The sequence below is a fragment of the Mastigoproctus giganteus genome, chromosome 9 (assembly GCF_048544385.1).
Source record: "Mastigoproctus giganteus isolate SK-2022 chromosome 9, ASM4854438v1, whole genome shotgun sequence".
Classification (NCBI taxonomy): Eukaryota; Metazoa; Arthropoda; class Arachnida; order Uropygi; family Thelyphonidae; genus Mastigoproctus; species Mastigoproctus giganteus.
Window position 1 is genome coordinate 60,749,957 of NC_143583.1, and position 20,799 is coordinate 60,770,755.

The 20,799-nt window shown below is 36.2% G+C and overlaps 1 protein-coding gene across 1 annotated transcript in view; it reads right to left on the reverse strand.

Annotated features, from left to right (window-relative positions):
- Window positions 1–20,799, reverse strand: part of LOC150080278 (cytoplasmic dynein 1 intermediate chain-like) — a 389,556-nt gene that overhangs the window by 159,539 nt on the left and 209,218 nt on the right. The window contains 1 exon segment of the mRNA XM_090380674.1: window positions 11,427–11,648. Coding sequence (XP_090236800.1) covers window positions 11,427–11,648 — 222 coding nt within the window.

Here is a 20,799-nt window from a genome sequence, read left to right on the forward strand (position 1 = left end):
ATAATTGCAACTAAAAATAACTGCAGCAACCATCCCAGAAAACACTTTGCAACCCCCTTGGGGATCACGACCCACAGGTAGGGAACCCGGGTATTAGAACCTATAGTATTTAGTATCATGAATGGGTTAAAGGTTGAGACAATGAAAGAAGATACTTGTCGACATTAGGCTTGAATTTCTCCATACTGTAATTTCCAGGAAATGCAGAAAACAGATGTTGAAAGGGTGAATGAGGAAGAAGAAAAGTTGGCTCTGTGAGTTTAAAGTTGGACAGTAAGTAGATGTTGGCTGGTTTTGGCACATGTTTGAACTGGTTTGGAAGAGAAGGAGAATTATAGAAGCCAATTCAGAAGAACTGCACCCATGAAAAGGCATGGGTGCTGTTCTATAGAGAAGGCATGTAGTTAGAAATAGAATGTCTATGAGACAGGGAGTTGAGAGATCTTGCATGAGATGGATGATTAATTAACCTAACTGCCCTCTTCTGAATGCAGTCTAGAAGACTGGGAGAGGTTATGTTATGGGGGCACTTCCCCAGATATGGGCACAATATTTCATGGTAGAGTAGATTTGAAATTTGTACATAGTGCAGTTGTTTAGAAGAAAAGTAAGCTAAGAGTAAAAAGAGAAAACCCAGTTTTTTTAGATGAAGAGGAAGCAATATTTGTGATGTGCTTAGGCCAAAAGAGATTAGAAGTCAGGGTAATCCTAATAGAGATATGTGACCTTGTCTAGAAAATCTGAGTTTCATCGAAACTCAGATTTTCTAGACAAGGAGTAGAAGAATCCTTTTCATAAGATATAAGAAGACTAAGTTTTTGAAGGACTGAAACTAACTGAGCTATCTTTGCTCCACTGGATAACCTGATGATCAGCACTTAAGAAATTAGTAATGGACATTCAAGAAGTTGAAGCTGTTTCTGCAGGGCAAGTTTTCTCAAACTGGAAAGTGTAATTAATGCAATGTGCTATCATCAGCAAAACTATCTATGGGATTTCTAGTCAGTGGCAGAAGGTCATTAATATACAAGAGGAAAAGAATGCAAGAAAGAATTGTGCCTCAAGAAACACCAACATTAGCAGAGAAATTAGACAACAGAGAGTTGTCTAATTTCTGATAAATGTGCTGAACAGTGTGGACACTGAGGAGGATCCTCTCCTGTGAGTAGATGGAGGTGAGTCAGATATGTATGTCCTATTCGTGCCCATTCAAGTACCACTTCTCTTTGCACTGTTTTGGTGCTAGAGTGTCAACGCTTTGGGTCCTGTCTCAACTGGCAGAATTTATTATTGGTTTGGGTGTGCCATTGATCTTTCCACTGCGTATGATGTGATTGTAGTCAGAGGCTGATTAAATCAAAAGTTGATGGATTTTTAGCAGTTTTGTCTGCAAGTTCATTCCCCTTAATCCCCGAATGTGCTGGGATCCAGCAAAAGGTCACTGATTGATGACGTTCTTCAATTTGCAATAGAAGACTTCTGATTTCGTTTAACACAGGGTGAATCTTGTAGGAGAAATTCTGCATTGCTGTACTTGAGCTGAGCGAGTCCGTGTATACTACGTATTTTACAGAAGAGTAGTAATTCAGGTTTTCTAAGGCTAATTTTATTGCATGGAGTTCTGCTGAGAAGTTGCTATACTGCTTTGCTCCACTGGAAGAGCAGCCGAAATGATTGTAGAAGGAAATACTGCCACTGCTCCAATGGCTGAATGTGATTTGGAGCATCAGTATATATTGACAAAAAAATCAGCATATTTCTGAATATGGCTTACATGGAGTTGTTTCACACTGATTATCAGCAGGTGATTCTTTCCCCACTTGTGAAGATAAATATCAGTTAATTGTGAATGGGGGGGGGGGTCCAAGGTGGTTGAGAGTAATTCATGACTTGTTGACTGTTGAAAATAGGAACATTCCAACTCTGTGTTAATTCAATAAGGCATAAGCCTGCTGGTCTTATTCTATACAGATTTTGCAGTGGTGGATTAAAGAGGTATGGCTCAATAGGATGCTGCCAGCAACTTTGTATTCGGGCTGCATACTTAAGAAGCAGCGTTTTTCTGCGGAGGTAAAGAGGGGGCTCATTAGCTTCAATATATAAACTATGAGTAGGAGATGTCCTGAAATCACCAAGTACAATCGGCAATGCACTATGCTTTATAGGATCCCACCATCGTAATGTACTCTTATGGGCAGAATCATAGAGTGGAGCACCATAATCCAAACAGGATCTGATCAATGCTCTATATAACAGCAGGAGAATACGCAGTATTCTCCTGTAACACCATATTTCAAATGCCTCAATTTTCTTCCTCTCAACTCTCAGATTCCATCCTTCACATCCATGAGTGGCAACTGGAAAAATTAACGAATCAATGATTCTCAGTTTCGTCTTTGGGAGCAGATCATGATCTCTCCATAATTTTATCAGATCAACAACCAATGTTTTAGCAATTGCCTGTCGTCTCTTACACCGTTTGAGCAGTCGCTATTTTTATTTATTCTTGACCTTAAGTAATCAAATTCATCAACTTCTTTGATATCATGGCCATTAACCTTTACTTTACTGGAACCGAGATTATCACCAATCACCATAATTTTAGTTTTACACACATTCAGAAACAATCCTTTTTTCTTACTTGCTTCACATACTCTCCTCAGAGTTTCTTTAAGATTATCCTTAGAATTGCAAATTAGTACAGTAACATCAGCATACAAAGGTTGTTTATCTTCAGTCCTCCAATTTTGATGCCAGTCTCTAAATCTGCCAAAGCCTCGCGCATGATATCTTCAGCATAAATATTAAAAAGGTGAGGTGACAAAATACAGCCCTGCCTGACACCGTTACCTATTATGAAAAAGTCAGTGTTTCCCACGTTGGTTCTCACAGTTCCTTCCTGTTCCTGGTACAGTAATCAGCTGAATTATGTGGATTGGGAAACCAATATTAGTCATCGTTTCCTATAGTTTCTCATGTTGAACACAATCAAATGCTTTTGCATAATCTATAAAACACAAATGACTAGAACATTGAATTCTTTGCATTTTTCAATAATCAGTCATAGACTTAAGATCTGATTACTGGTTCCTTTGCCCCTTCTGAAATTTGCTTGCTCTTCTGACATTTCTTATTCAAGTTGTCTTGAGATTCTATTTAATATGATTTTAAGAAGAATCTAGTGCAAGAAATTAGGCTAATAGTCCTGCAATTTCAGCAAATTTTCAGAACTCCTTTTTTTGGTAAGGGAATGAAAATTGATTTCTTCCAATCTGATGGCCACCATTCTGTTTCTAAAATTTTTACAATCATTTTATGAAAAAACTCCGAGCCCTTCACACCTGTAGCTTTAATCAATTCCGCTGGGATTTCATCAATTCCAGATAACTTCTCAAATGTCAGTTCTCTGATAGGTTTTCCGACTTCTTCCTTCAGTGGAACTGGTTCATAATCACATTCTTGAAAAGGAGGTAGTAGTAGTAGTGGCATGTGATGCAAGAAAGCAAGTGTATGCAGCATCAGCCAAAAAAAAAATAAAAATTACAAAACAATACCCTCTAAATGTTTGCCCAGTTCCTCCTTAAATTTATTTAACTTATCAACTTCCACAACGACAGATGGAAGTTTTTTCCAGCAATTAACCACCCGTTGGCTAAAGGCAAATTTCCGCACATCTATTCTACAACTGTCCTTCCTCAATTTTAATTTATGCCCCCTTAGGTTTGTAATCTGAACAAGTGGAAGGATCCCAACAGAATTCAGAGTGCTCAACCCATTCAAGGCCTTATACACCTCAATCAGATCACCTTGCTGGTGGTAGTCTCCAGCCGCTGCAATTTGCAGAACTTAAGCCTCTCTTGGTAAGAGGATCCGTTCATTCCCCTCACCAATCTTGTTGCCTTTCTCTGTACACGCTCATGCAAATCTACATCCTTCTAAAATAACCCCAGGGCTCACATCTGGTGAGTATGGGCTTGGCACACGCACCTAAGCTGGATACCATCATTCTTCTCTTCTTGGTGATTCCCTTCTACTTCTCTCTCTCTCTCTCTGGGTAACTTGGAAATTTTTTTTTAGCTGGTGCAGCATAAGCCTCAGGCTTCCTTGCACTTAAGTAATAATAAGGAAGTGCATCCAGTTGACAAGGGTGGACAGTGCAATGTCGAGTCAGTTTGGTATGACACAAATCCTGGGAAAGGAAAAATGTGCATAGGAGTGTGTTATAGGCCTATTGACACTGAGGAGTACAATAAACAATTGTGCAGAGAAATAGAGTGGGTCAGTAAATCAGAATGTCTTGTAATGGGAGATTTTAACTTTCCAGATATTAATTGAAACTTGTGGGTTGGTCACGTGCACGCTAGCAAAACTTTTGTGGATTTATTGAATGACTGTTTTCTACAGCATCATGTTAGAGAGGCAACAAGAGGAAGTAACACGCTTGATCTGATTATCAGCAGTGACTATTCATGCATTAAGAATTTACAAATAAAGGAACCACTAGATGGCAGTGATCACAGTGTATTGATGTGGGATTTACTGAAAGATGTAATTACCATCAAGGGTAAAGAAAAGGGTTTTTGTTTTCTTAAAGGTGACTACAGTGGTCTCAAGCAGTTTTTGAATTCTATACAGTAGGATCAACTGATGATGTTAAAAACAGCAAATTCTAAATGAGAAGCCTTCAAGGAATTAATCTTGTAAGCTACTAGGCGTTTCATACCAACTAAGAAATTTTTTTTTTTTTTTTTGGTAGTTGTTGGCGCATCGGCTTCTGTGGCCATAATGCACCTCCCAGGGTTTTTGTAGTACTTTGATCCAAGCCTGAGGCGGAATTCGAACCAGCGACCTTTGGGTAGCCAGGCAGCCACTTTACCCACCCGGCTAGCCCAGTCGGCACCAACCAACTAAGAAATACTGTTTAAGATTTAGACCTAAATGGATGTCAAATGAACTAAGAAGGCTCGTGGCAAAGAAGGAAAATGTGTGGGATGCATATAAATTATCGGGTGATACAGAAGCCTATGGAAGATATAAGCTAGTCTATAATCAAGTCACAAGGTAGCTTAAGCAAGAGAAGGCTGATTACGGGAAATCCTTGGCAAACGGTGCAAAGAAAAACAACAAAGACTTCTTTACTTATGTAAACTCTAGAAGGAAGGAAGGAGATGAATCAGATTGGTACACTTGATGCTTGTGGTTCGACTGTTGATGATCCTGCTCAGATAGCTGACAAAGTGAATGAGTATTTTGCATCTACATTCACAATTGAGGAATTCTTTAGGGAAGTGAAAGACAGAAGCTTATTAAACTCTAACAGGGAGTTTAATAATTATGTAATAACTGAGAGCAAATTGGATGGCAAATTATTGAAGTTAAACAGAGGAAAGGCACCTGGAGTGGATGGGATTTATCCAGTTATATTAAAGGAGGCGACAAAGGAAGTAAACAAACCCTAAGCTATAATTTTGAGAACATCCTTGGATTTAGCACAGATTCTTCTTATAAATCAAATAACTGAACTTTCTCCTCCTACCACCAACCATGTAAACAGTGTATTTAGTCATTTTACATTCAATTCACAGTACAATCACATTCAAGAGAAGGCCCATAGATTGCAGATGTGCAACTGTATCCCCACAATTTGCAAAGTGAGAACAAAAGGTGACATGAGTAATTACAGACCTGTTAGTTCAACTTCTGTTCTGAGGAAAATGAGGAATTCTGTAAGGAAGGGGAGGACAAAATTTTACTAAACTCTGACAGGGAGCTAAATGAATTTGTAATAATGGAGAGCAAGTGGAGGAAAAATTGTAGAAATTAAACATAAAAAGGCACCTGGTGCAGCAGATGGAATCTATCTAGTTATACAGGGTGTTTCAGTTAAACGTTTCAGAACTTCTAAGAGGGGTAGGGTACATCCTGACAACTCGAAATCATATAGCAATGTGGGGTCGGAAATGCTTTCCTGAAGCGGTGTTGTACACAGAAGCACCATAAAGAAAAGAGACCGTAAGTGAGAAATCGTTTTAATAATACATGAAAAGAAGCAAAAGGTACATGGATTAAAGTAAGTGTTCGAAGTTTCTTCCACAGGCTACAATGCACGCCTCACATCTCCGACGCATGGACATCCGAACATTCTGGAATACTCCAGGCGAATTTCTTCGGCAGCTACTGCGATTCTTGCAACCAGCTCCTCAGCATTGTCAACAGGGGTGTCATAAACTAGCGATTTCATATGACCCCAGAAATAAAAATCAAGACATGATAGGTCAGGTGACCGAGCAGGCCAACGCACGGGACCACCACGTCCGATCCACTGTTGACCAAATGTGACATCCAGGTAGTTACGAACATCTCCGCTATAATGGGCAGGGGCTCCATCGTGTTGGAACCACATTGTCTGTTGCGTCGATGCAGAAATCTGTTCATCTCTCAAAAGTTGTGGCAATACTTGCTGCAGAAAGATCAAGTAGATAGGTCCGGTTAGACGACACGGTAACAGGTAAGGTCCGATGAGGTGATCTCCCATAATACCGGCCCATACATTGACGGAAAATCGAATCTGTGCTGCACGACGTCGCACGACGACTTCTGTGTACAATATCGCTTCAGGAAAGCATTTCCGACCCCCACATTGCTATATGATTTCGAGTTGTTAGGATGTACCCTACCCCTCTTAGAAGTTCTGAAACGTTTAACTGAAACACCCTGTATTGAAGGAGGCAGCAAGAGAAGTAAGCAAACCCTTAGCCATAATTATGAGAGCATCCTTAGATTCAGGGAAGGTTCCCATGGACTGGAGATGTGCAAATGTATTCCCATTTCACAAAGAGGGTTCAAAGTGTGATGCAAATAATTATAAACCTGTTAATTTAACTTCTTTTCCGGGGAAAATAATGGAGTCACTGGTTAAAGAAGTGATGCAGGATCACCCAAACAAGACTGCAATAATAGTTCAGACAGCATGAGTTTGTTAAGGGGAAGTCTTGTCTGCCCAATTTTAATGGATACTACGGTGATGTGGTCACAAAAAACAACTGGATGAAAAAAATAATTTTGATATTATATAATTAGATTTCTGGGAAGCTTTTGATACTGTTGCACATGGAAGACTGTTGTACAAATTGGAACAGTATGGCATTAAGGGCAAGTTGCTGCAATGGATAAAGGGATGGTTGAGTGGGAGACAGCAGAGTGGTAATAAATGGACACTGCTCTACATGGACTAATGTTATCAGTGGAATCCCCAGGGTTTGGTACTGGGCCCATTGTTGTTTTCTGTATTTATCAATGATATCAATGAAGGTATATCAGGCTTAATGCCCAAATTTGCAGATGATATGAGGCTGGCAGGCTTGTAAAGACAGTATGCTACTGCAACAGGATCTAGAAAAGTTAGGCAGATGGGATGAGAAGTGGCAACTGAAGTTTAACATTGACAAATGCAAAGTAGTGCATATGGGTAGCAGTAACCCAAGAGAAACATACCAACTCAGGGAGGTGAAGAATGAAAAAGACCTGGGGGAAATTGTGCAGTTGGATATGAAGTTCTCTGAGCAGTGCAGACGGGCTTCCGGAGCAGGTCATGGAGTTTTGTCAATGATATATAGAAATTTTGCTAGCAGAGACAAGGAGGTGGTTATACCTTTGTATAAGGCAATGGTCAGGCCATGCCTTGAGTACTGCATACAGGTCTGGAGGCCTCATTTAAGGAAGGATGTAGAATTTCCAGAATGAGTACAGAGAAGGGCAATATGATTGGCAAGAGGAACAAAGGTGTGCTCTTACCAAGAGAGGTTTAAATTCTGCAAGTTGCAGCATCTGGAGACTAGGCACCTGTAAGGAGATCTGATTGAGGTGTACAAGGCCTTGAATGGTTTGAGCAGGCTCAATGCTGATGGGATACTTCCACTTGACAGATTAGGAACTTGAGGGGGTATAGATTCAAATTGAGGAAATTGTAGAATTGTAGAATAGATGTGTGGAAGTTTTTCCTTTACCAAGTGGGTACTTGATTGCTAGAACAGACTTCCATTTGTTGTTCAAGTTGATAGCTTAAATAAATTTAAGGCTGAACTAGAAAGACAAACATTTGGAGTGACCAAATAAGTGAAATGGGATTTTTTTTTTTTTTGGCTGATGCTGTATAAGCTTGCTTTCTTACATTATATGCCTCAACTAATGCTAAATACTAATGAGAACAGTAGGTTTCTAAAGTTCTCAAATATTTTATCCTTTTCCATTACAACTGAACTCAGAGGCAAATATCAGTATTTGCACATATTTCTATGACTTTTTTCTTTATGTCCAAAGTGATGGCCTTCATTTTACTTGCATTCACACTAAAAGAAAATGGGAATTTTTACAAACAATTCTTAATTTTACAGAAAACTGTCTGAAAGTGCCAAATTATAAGAACAAGCCAACTAGTGAATATTCACCCACAGATGACTCCAAACTAACTTCCCATAATTTATTCCTTCTATTCTTTGAAACAACCTTCATTGTTATGTATTTCTTGAATATCTACAGAATATCATGTCCAACATCAACATCTGTTTTCTCAAACTGCATATGATACTGTAGTACTATAAGTTCCAATATCTTTCATGTTTAAGGTCACCATTAAAAAAAAAAATAGAAAAGCATCTTATTAAGTGCAGTTCAGGTCTGCACTTGGAAAGGTGAACATGGAGTGAGAGCATACTAAAGAGCACTGAATTTCAAAATCTGAATCACTACTCTGCATAAAATCAGTTAGACAGCTGGAGTAATTTTAAAATGTTGCAATTATTGTGTACCAGTCACAAATTTCCTTATTGATCACCAAGGGAATAGAAGACTAAACAAGAGGTGGACAGCCACCTCTGGTTTAGTCTTCACATTTTGTTAGAGTGGTAACAAAATTTATTAAAATTGACTTCAAAAGCAAAGGAGAACAATCTGCAGTCAGAGAGGAACAAATAGCATATCTTCAATCTTAAGGTCCTCAGTTCTCTGAGCGAAATATGAAGGTCCTGTCCATATATACAGTCCAGACCTTCACATTTTGTTAGAGTGGTAACAAAATTTATCAAAATTGACTTCAAAAGCAAAGGAGAACAATTAGCAGTCAGAGAGGAACAAATAGCATATCTTCAATCTTATGGTCCTCAGTTCTCTGAGTAAAATATGAAGGTCCTGAGCAGTAAAACAGCTGCCCCACATGATACAAAGTACAAAGTAACAGGCACCACTTTTATTTATTTTTTTATTTTTTTTTTTGTATAATGAAAAAGTCTTCAAAATTAAAGAACAAATTGATAAACAAAATAATAATCACTTTTCAAAGGGTTAAGGAATGCTCAAACCACACCAGCAGGACATGAGAGCAATGGATGGTGACAGATGGTCCATAAGCCAAATACAGCCAGTCAGGGATTTCGATTTGGACTTGGAGAATAGAAACCCAGAACAAACCTTATATATCTTTTATTCTAACTGTCTTTCTATAACAAGAAACACAGTTGGAATAAAACATAGCATTTCAAATATATTTCATTTATTTTTTACATTCAACTATATATTAAATGTAAAATGCACTGTTATAAATTAACTGTAATTGATTTCACTTATTGTAATTACAAAAAGTATTGTTAAAAATTGAACAAATTAATCACCAAAATAGTTGCAGTGCAGATTATACAGGATATGTACTTCTACGGGGCAAAAGACAAATATCTTTTCTTTTCACTAATTTTAAAAATCAATTTCACACATTAAAGGTGTTATTAAAATAAACCGTTAAATACAGCCAATCAAAAACAATATAAAAGAACTAATTACAAATGATTTCAATAATACTGACATTGTATTCTGAGCTGGTTTGACTATGAATGCCTACATGTGTAAATGTCAACTAGTGACCTTGAATTGGTTGGCCCTTCTCACTTCTGCTTCTTATATTTTATGCCTGCTAAAACAACGACCTGGTAATTATTGTTCCAGAGAATACAGCAGCCATCAAATTAAACATCAGTTTAATTTGAATAAAAAATAATTTAAAAAGCACTCCAAATGACTCACTCGAAGTTAGCATTTAACCCATAGGTTGCAAATTGTGGTTTAAGTTGCAGTACAAGGCCACTCAACAAATATGGTGTGACAGGCGTTATCCCAAGAGTCTCTCGAGTGGTCTCTGAAGAAAAACATGGTTCAACTTCTACGAGGATAATATGCATGCTGCCACTGACAACTAGTCAGTTTAGAGGATGACCAGGGTAAACATGTGAAGGGAACATTTTGAGGAGAACATCTTTCAAATGCTATATTACTGATTACGTAAACAAAAAAAATGGCGAATAACAATAAAATTTTTCACTTTTCACTCTCATGTTAGAGTATTTATGGCAAAACTAGTATCTTAATATTTTATAGCTTGAATCCTTTAAGCCAGCAGTTCCCATTCTTTTTTGATTCGCAAACCACTTTCAACATAATATTTTTTAGCGTGAACCCCTTTCAAAATAATATTTATATCACAAACCACCGAAGTTTATCTGATACTTGACTGACCGGTGTGTTACACATCAGCATGTTCGCACCCAATTTCCCCCACTAACATCCTGTCGTGCATGCTCACTATATAAGAACGTGTGACTCAAAAAAAAAAAAACTAAATACAAATTTTGAACCAAACTGCATAAATGAATATTAAACTATTTTGTAATTATACCTATGTAAATCTAAGCAGACACCATTACAAAAATTTCAGTGCAAACCCCCAGGAACACTTTTGCGAACCACCGGTTGGGAACCGCTGCTTTAAGCAGCAAATTTTCCAATAGTGGCAGGTTTCGGAATGCCACTTTTCATAGAATTTTGAAAATTTTAAAAAACAAATTAAGTATTATTATTATTTATTTTATTTTATTATTTTTTATATATATTTTGACTTGGCTGCCTAACGGTAGACTTAAATTACTATCATGGACCAAATCTAAATTTTAACAAAAATTATGTATATAAGTATATAAAAAAAACTTTTTTTTTTTTTTGATGCGGTAATAACCACTACATTTATTTATTCATGCTTGATTCAGTTTTATCAACTTCTATATCTGAATTTCAGAGAATTTTGTTTTGTAGGCCCAAATCACATAATTGAAGTTCAAAGCTATTTTAAACCTGGTATCTATTATAAACTGTATTTAGAAATGCAAGATGGTGAGAAACAACAACACACAGTGGGAGATTAAGACGGTTCATACATAAATGAACACATTAAAAATTGAAAATGTAAACATATATATACACCATATTAAGACCACACATAAAAAAAAAAAAAAAAAAAACATAAAAATATCTACATACTCCTCAAATGGTTAAAATGCAGTTTTATCATTTTAGAGCTAGTAAGTTTATAATTTTTAAACACAAACCTTTTGATTTATCATCCTTTAACTGTTCTTGTAGAGGGGTCATAGCAGTTGAAGCATCTGTTTCAGGTACTTGTGCAGGATGAACCATTTCTACATGAGGCAAGCCAGTTAGCTTATGTGGTGGAAGATGACCATGATAGTGAGGTGGTGTATCCAGGTCATGAGATGTAAGAGATGAACCTTCTCCATCTTCTTCCACTGACACGTCACCGTAAGTGAGAACTACATTGTGAATAAACTATGTTTCGCAACATGCAACATACTATACATAACTCTGTTAAAAATTTAAATCTAATGATGGAATAGAACCTAAATACCCATAGAATTTCATTTTGCCAATAAAATTCAGTGTTACTGGCAAAATGAAAATTAAAAGAAAATTTACAAAAATTTAATTCACTGCAATGTAATGTAATATAATAATAAACTGATATTTACAAGAGGTGTGCATGAACTTGATTTCATGAAATATAGCTCAATGTACAGTTTAAGTAGTTTAAGATTTTTTTTGTTATGCAAATTTTGGGCAAAGTACTAAACAATAAAGGATGTATCTTCTTTTTTTTTTCTTTTTTTTTTATTACTGAATGCCCTCTCTCAGATAGCAATGATGTATATATCAAGCATGAACAGTGTGTATTAATAAATAAAAATTAAATTCAAAAACATCAAACCTGAACAAAAGATACTTCCAAGAAGCACAGTGCTGATATGACGCAAAAGATATGACTCAATGAAGTGATGATACTAATGAAACTAAAATACAGCTGAACAATTTTTGATGCAAACAAACTAAAATAAAAATATCAAAAACGATATGGCAGTTAGTGAAAAAAATACTACCTATGAGGCCAATTGTTTTAAATGGTTTAAGATATTTTAATTTTGCATATATTGAGCATGTAAGTTTGTTCAACATCATAATTTATCAATCAACTGTTTTAGTTATTAATATCCTAAATTCTTTAAATCATATAATTTATATAAAATCAGTTATGGGTGCTTCTTGAGAACATGCTTTGGTGCAGGTTTGACATTTTTAACTTAAATTCTATTGCTTAATTTCTTGGCAATAGAAAATGTGTATGCTAACTTTGGTATTTGCCTTCACATAGTTTTAGTCTCCATTACTTGAAAGGAGTGCTCTATAACAACAATCACAATAATAACAAAAGTGTATCCTTTATTGTCAGAATACCTGCCATACAGGAGAGCAAATTTGGGTTCATTCAAATTATATTGGTAATCTAAAGTTAATGAAGACAGATCTTAGTAAGAAAAATAATGCAACCAAACTTGGTGCTATTGAGATATCTGTTATTAACAAATTAAATCATAAAAATTTTTGAATATATACTTTTTAATCACAGACTCAATATATCTAACAGTTGAATAATTTTGCTCACAAAGATTTCTGCTTATTAATTCATAATAACTGGGGCAACAGTCATGTTAATCTGTTTTAATTTATTATAGTATGCCATCCAACAGTCCTGCACAAAAAGAGTTTTGAGAAGAGAACTGGTGATTATTATAATGCAATTAAGCTACAATGTTAACGATACCTCAATTCCCATTCAATGTATAACTCATTAAATTTATAACTCTTTACCCATTAAATAAGTACTACCCCAGGAAAAAATAAATAAATTTTACATAAAAAAAAATTATGATTCTGCTGCACTCTTCTAGTACTTGAGTAAATTGTAAAGAATGAACTGGAAGCAATTCATTCTTTATAATTGTGAACAGACTTACCCTTATTTCCTGCAATGGACCCTCAAGGAAGTGTAAAAAGAAAAACCTACATGGGTTTCTGATTCTTGCAGCAATAAACACTAAACTCTTCTACCAGCAAATTTAATTTTTCTTTCAATTTTTGTTAGAAAAGGCTCTCTCTCTCATTTTACAAAAACCTTCAAATACAAAAGGTAACAAACCTATTCTAGCACCATGTATGAGTTGAAGGCCGAGAAGACAGAAGATAGTGAAGACGAGAAGACAGTTGATCTAATATAGTTAGGGAGGCCGTTACATGGTTGTTTTCCATTAAGATGATTACTATAATTAATAGCACTCATATACCACGTGAAATGAACAATACAGCCACTCCCCGGCCTCCGTAATACTCGACTTATGGAAATTCGACTTTACATAAGTTTTTGCCGCAGGTGAAAACTTTAAAAAAAATCACGGAAACTTATTTTGCAACCAGTAGGAATAAATGGAGGTATTGTGAAAATATCATGTAAACCCACTAACACTGTTTTTTTTGGTAATTTGTTCCAAGACCTCAGAAGTTGAAATTTTCACTATATAACTAAGCCTCTATAAAAAAGTCATTTTTATAATGGAAATTGCACTACACTTTCGTTGTTATCCATGTGATAATACCGTTTCCATTTTTACCAATTCTTATTCAATTGATTCTTATAACGGAATTGGTAAATTCCGTTATAAGAATCAATTTTGAACATCATTGTTGATATTTTTCTAAAGAACATTTCTGGAGGTCACAACCATAAAACAAAAACAATTTGCACTTTCCGGTTTACTGGGCTTTTCTGTTAGTGTAATCTATTATAAAGGGGTAGTAAACTTTATCTTATTGCATTTGCGATAATACCAATAGCTTGACTTGTTTGGGTTTTTACATTATGGTGAAATGTGTTCCCTTCACTAAAATCTTTAATCATATAAAAAACATAAATAAATTTTCAGAATCTTCTCTTCATTCCTATTTACTTATTATAATGGTGAAGGGAAAGGGACCAACGGAAAGTGCAAGCAGTGCTAGGAAACAAAACAAAATTTATTTAGAAATGAAGGTGATTAAGAAGTATGAAGCAGGACAAAGTTTGTCATCTATTGCACGGAATTAGGTCTCACTGCTTCAACAGTGAATACTATTTTAAGGGACAGTGCCGTATAAAAGAACATGTTAAAGTATCAACGCATTTAAGATCAACAGTGGTCACAAAACAGCGTTCAGATGCTATATCGAAGATGGCAAAGCTATTAATAATATGGTTGGAAAATCAGATTCAGAACCAAGTGCCCCTGGGTCCAATGGCCATTCAAGCAAAAGCAGGAAGTATTTATTCAAAAAAATAAGGATAAGTACAGCGAACCCCAAACCAAGTTCATGGCAAGCAACGAGGTGGTTTCCAAAACATTAAAGTATGCGGTGAAGCTGCCAGTACCAATTCTGCAGCTGCAGAGAAATTTTATGGTGTTGGAAACCACCTCGTTGCTCGCCAAGGAGGTCCACATGTGTGCTTATCAGCTGGAGACTTAATTCTGGCAACGATGCTCGAAAAGTAAAATTTGCTGGCATTATGCCTGTCTCCTCTCTCTGTTTATAATTTTGAAATTTTGGTAATTTTGTACACTTTTTTAATTTTTCCTGCACATGAGATAAAGAAATTGAATAAATAATTCTATTTACATGTTCACTGAGCATTTCATTTTTGCTTCAATCAAATTTGTGAGTGCTGCATAAGCATTTAGGGAAATTCCGACTTTTGTAGAGTCCGCAGAATGCAACCTTTACATAAGTCGGGGAGTGGCTGTATAGTTTATTAAGCTAATTGCCTAAACCACTATACAAAACTTCAGGTTTCTGGGAGCACTGGCAAGAGGATCTTGTTATCAGCATGGTCTGATGATGGGTATCAGTAAAATGCCTGAAAATACCTTAAATTGTATAGTGGTTTAGGCGATTAGCTTAATATTTATTTCACGTGGTATGTGAGTGGTATTAATTATATTTATAATCTTAATACTTGTTTATATTAGACTTGATTTCTGTAGATTGTAGTTTTTGGGAAATACATGGGAAAGAAGTTTGTTCTAGAGAACAGAAGGAGAGAGGATAAATGAGGAAAAGGAAAAGTTTGTCTGTGAGGTTTAAGTTGGAACAGTCAATGGATGCTGACTATTTTCAGAATGTGTTTGAAATGGTTTTGAAGAGGGTGAGGAAATTACATAAACCAATTCAGGACAGTGCTAGTGAAAGTATCTACAGAAAAGGCATCCATCAGAAACTGAGTCTCTATGAGACAGAGTGGAGAGACTTTGGAAGAGATAGGTCATTAACTAATTTGAATGCACTCTTCTGAATGGAGTCAAGAAGTTTGAGAGAGGTTTTGAAACCATGGAACAATATTCCATGGTGGGGCAGGTTTAAGATTTGTATAAAGTGAATAATTGTTTAGAAGAAAAGTAATGAAAAAGAAAAACCCAGTCTTTTGAATGGAGAGGAAGCAATATTTGTGAAGTGCTTATGTCTTGTACTGTACGTAATCTTTGACCTCTAACCAGAATGAACTGCTAGCAATTCATTTTGATTAGTTTTCAAAATAATTTTGCAAGATATAAGACAGGACCAAGTTTTAGAAGGACTGAAGTTAATGAAGGTTTCTTTGTCACATTGGAGATCAGCACTTAAGGAATTGGTGATCGACATTCAAGAAGCTGAGACTGTTTGTACAGGCCAAGGGTTCTCAAATAGAAGGTGGAATGCAGTGTGCTGTCATCAACAAAACTATGGAGAGGATTCAGAGTCATCTGAAAGGGGAGAGGTGCTCACTAGCATTAGTGGAGAAGTTAGAAAACAGTGCCATCTACCATCACCTAAAGTGAGCATTCAAAGAGAAAATTTGAATACCTAATTGCAAAAAAACATATCGTATTTGGTATAAAGTTCTTCTAAATAATCTCCCATCTTATGGGAGATTTTTTAGAAGAACTTTATACCAAATATGGTCAAAAGCATTAGAAATGTCAACAGCAACTGTTTGAGTTTCACCGAATTTCTCCTTTGAACTTGTCCACATAAGTAACATAAGTAATATATCACCTGTTGATTGACATTGATAGAATTCATATTGGTGATCACTGATCAGAGAGAAAGTTGCAAGACAGATTACGAGTTGAATGGTTAGAGAATTTATCCATTTATTTGGAAAGAGTAGAGGACAGTGCAATAACACTGGTCAACAAGTAAAATGTTACAAAAACAAATATATCCAATCTTAACTAATTTCATGCTGCTGAACACGAAAATCACATTAAAATTTGTCAACTGGCTCTTGTTTTTGAATTGCAGTTGGGGTCTCATATTAGCGAGTTCTACAAGTTGTTCATAAGGGTCATTACTAACAGATTAGAAAGAATACTTGATGAGAATCAACCGAAAGAGCAAGCTGGCTTTAGGACAGGATTCTCAACTATGGATCACCTTCACGTAATATCACAGCTAATGGAGAAAGCAAATGAATATAAAACATCATTATGCCTGGCATTTGTGGATTATGAAAAGGCATTTGACTCCATACAGCATAAGGCAATGGAAAGACAAAGCATAGATACCCCATATATTATGATTTTGAAGAAAATATATGAGAGTGCTACCTCCTTTATTAGACTAGACAAAGACAGTAGGAAATTTAAAATCGAGAAACGAGTTCGACAAGGAGACACAATATCTCCGAAGCTGTTTACTGCTGCCCTTGAGGAAGCTTTCAGAAGATTAGACTGGTCGCAGAAAGGAGTCAATGTGAATGGAGAGTACCTAAACCATTTACGATTTGCAGATGACATTGTGGTCATAAGCCACGATCCCAAAGAATTAGAGGAAAATCTTAATCAGTTATGCACAGCTAGTAAGGATTTTGGACTAAAGATGAATATGGCTAAAACAAAAGTAATGATGAACAAGTATGCCACAGAAAGGGAAATAATGATTGAAGGAGCAGTAATTGAAAAGGTGGAGTCATATACTTATCTGGGACAAGTTATTAGCTGTAATAATGATAAATGGCTGGAAGTCAAGAGAAGAATAAATTTTGGATGGATAGCATTCAGGAAATATAGTCACATACTGAAGAGCAATATCCCAGTTTGTCTGAAACGTAAAATTATGAACCAATGTATACTCCCCACCATGACTTATGGAAGTTGTTGTTTTGGTTTTTAGGAGCATTAGCAACTAAGACCATATTGCTCCGGGATATGCGGTGGTCATTCCCTGACCTTTCCGCATCCTCCGTATTTGGTGGTGACGGGCTCGAACCCCGGTCTAATCAAGAAGCGTGTGCTACGCACTGCTGCTCCTTCCCACCTGGCTACGGAGGCGCCACTTATGGAAGTGAAACTTGGGCACTCACCAAAAGAATGGAAGAGAAGCTAAGAACTACACAGCAAAGAATGGAACGAATTATATTGGGAATCAGACTGTTAGATAAGAAGAGAAACACATGGATTAGGCAGCAAACTCAAGTAAAGGACATTCTTATCAAAACTAAAGAACTAAAATGGTCTTGGGCAGGACACGTAGCTCGAAGACATGATGACAGATGGACTAAGAAAATAACAGAATGGTACCTAAGAGGAGCTAGAAGAAAACCTGGAAGACAAAGGTGGAGATGGATAGATGAAATTCATGAGTTTTTGGGTAGTAAATGGATGGCCAGTGCTCAAAATAGAAGGAACTGGAAAGTTGTTGGAGAGGCCTTCATCCTGCAGTGGATTGAAAATGGCTGATGATGATGATTAGCGAGTTACTCTACATGAGGGTTCCCAAAATTTTTCAAGCTCAGACTGGTATTTGTAGATTTTTTTTTTCAAGGCCCACCTATATCTATAAATTAATGTATTTTCAATAATTATACTTGTAGGTTTAGGAAATAATAACACTACCATTAGGACATTTAACATACCGGTAATAACACCAGTAATTAGGTATTCATTAACATCAGTAAATATAAGTAAAAGAATAAAAGACAGTAAATATAAATAAAAATATAGATAAATAAAAGATAAAAGTTTACATAAAATTGACATATTTTTGAGTCTGTTTTTGGGCAAATAAATATTTATTTAATGAGTATTTTTAGTATAACTGGATATTTGGTATTTTATTACATTTTCATTTTTTCAGGAAATCTTAGTTTTATGTAGGTATATTTCAAATAAGTTGTTCGTGGACCAGTAACGGGCTGTGGACCAAAATTTGGAAAACCCTGCTCTACATTATCAACTATGGCTCTCAGCAAAATGCATGGCAACGCTGCAGTTTCGGTACTACCACCACACTCTTATTATGTGATTGGCAACTGTTGCCTCACTCTGCATCACGTGATATTATTCAAATGCATCTTCAACTCTGTTGCAGTATTCCTCAAATATGGCTAGATATGCTGTAATATGCCTCAATTGTGTGAATAGCCCAGATGACTTCTGTTACGTATGTGGAGAAGTCACATTAGCTTCATGAAAGGTCCCTTAACTCAAGCCGTAAAAAAGGCCTACTTCTTGTACTTTGGGTGTAAAATAGGCAACCAGGACAAGAATTGGGCTCCACATGTATGCTGCACTACCTCTTCATCAAAACTCAAAGCATTGGTAAATCAAGAGGGGCATTTTATGCTTTTCGCAGTGCCCAAGATATGGAAGGGAGCCAACAAATCACGTCACAGACTGTTACTTCTGTATGGTGCTTCTTATTACAAAAGGGATGACAGTGAAGAAAAAGTGGACAGTTACGTACCCAAATATACCATCTGCAATTCATCCCTTGCCTCATGGCAAAGTACTACCTACCCCTAAACCAAACTAGCACAAAGATGAAAAGCTATCAGAAAAACTTTTCATCAGAAACTAAACTGGACAGTCTAAAAAGACTGGATTCCGGCAAGCGCTAAATTTACACTACATTTAGTAGTTTTAAGTGATTTGAAAATGAACAGTATCGTAAGCTGCTATCATATATATTATTGTAAGCTATTATTGTATATATATTATATATAATATTATAAATACAGTATGCATATAATGTTCAGTAATTTTAAAATAAGCATTCTTATATTTTATGGAATATATACTGTATGAGAGGCATTTGAAAAGTTTGTGGCCTGAGTATGAAGTGTTTATTTGAGGAATCTGGTGACATGTTACTTTTCATCATAGTCCCCCTTTTGGCAATCGATACAACTTTTTCCACTGATGTTGCAATGCATTGATTCCAGCTGCAAATAAAGATTTCTCCTGGGCCTCCAGGAATGTGTCCACTGCAACAATGAGAAAATAGATGTCAGCCAGGTATTTTTTCAAATTAGGAAATAAATGAAAGTGTAATGGTACTAGGTCTGGTGAACGTGAGGGACGGTCCAACATTTCAAAGCCACACTCATGCAGTGCAGCCAACAGTGACAGACTTATGCTCCTGTAACTGTTCTGGCCTTTCTGAAGGTAATTCACTAGCAACACTCCATCAGCATCCCAAAAATCTGTGATGCCATCACCATGCCAGCAGAAGAACATCCTTCCCCCAATGTTGTAACCATATCATCACAACACATAAATTGTCTTTAGTGTTAGTCCCTCATTCACACAACTTTGTTGACTTCAGTACCTATAAGTAAAAAAAAACTCATTAAAACTGCATGAAACTTGGTGGGTTACTATTTTTATACACACTATACCACTATTCATATTCGGGCCACAAACTTTTCATATGACCCTCACATATTTATGTTTTACTGTATAATTTATGTATTAAAGTTTATATTTAGAGCTTTAAATGTTTCTGCAATATTTAATATTGTTCTGTAGAAAAATGGTGCTTAAAATCACCATTATGGCCCCAATTAAGAGCAGTAAGCAGGGGAATACTTGTATACACATACATATATATATATGTATGTATATATATATATATACAGATGTCCCCCACTTAGCACTCTCAATTGGGGCCATAAAAATAGAGCTTTAGAGCTTTAAATGTTTCTGCAATATTTAATATTGTTCTGTAGAGAAATGGTGCTTAAAATCACCATTATGGCCCCAATTAAGAGCAGTAAGCAGGGGAATACTTGTATACACATACATATATATATATATACAGATGTCCCCCACTTAGCACTCTCAATTGGGGCCATAAAAATAGAGCACTAAAGGAATAGGCATTAGGCTGAAGCAAGTGGGGGCCATGTATAGAAACACACTTCTTATAAGTGCTCTTAGCTGGGGTTGTAAAAATAGAGCTCTAAATGAATCTGCATTAGGTGGAGACAACATATTCATAGAATATAATGTAAACAATTTTAGTCAGTTGGTGACACCAGAGTTTCTAGCTGATTTTAAAGTACCATTTCTCTATACAGTAATACCCCGACTTACGCGAACTCGGAGTTACGTGGTTCTTAATTTTTTCGTGTGGCAACACTGCTGCCCACTATCTACAAGGTCATTTTTCATATGCTTTCGATATACGGTGCGACAGCAGAGAGTGAGAACGAAAGATGAAAAAAATCCAACTTTGCTGCCGCATGAGCTGCACACATATACAAGAATTTGCATTCCAACTGTC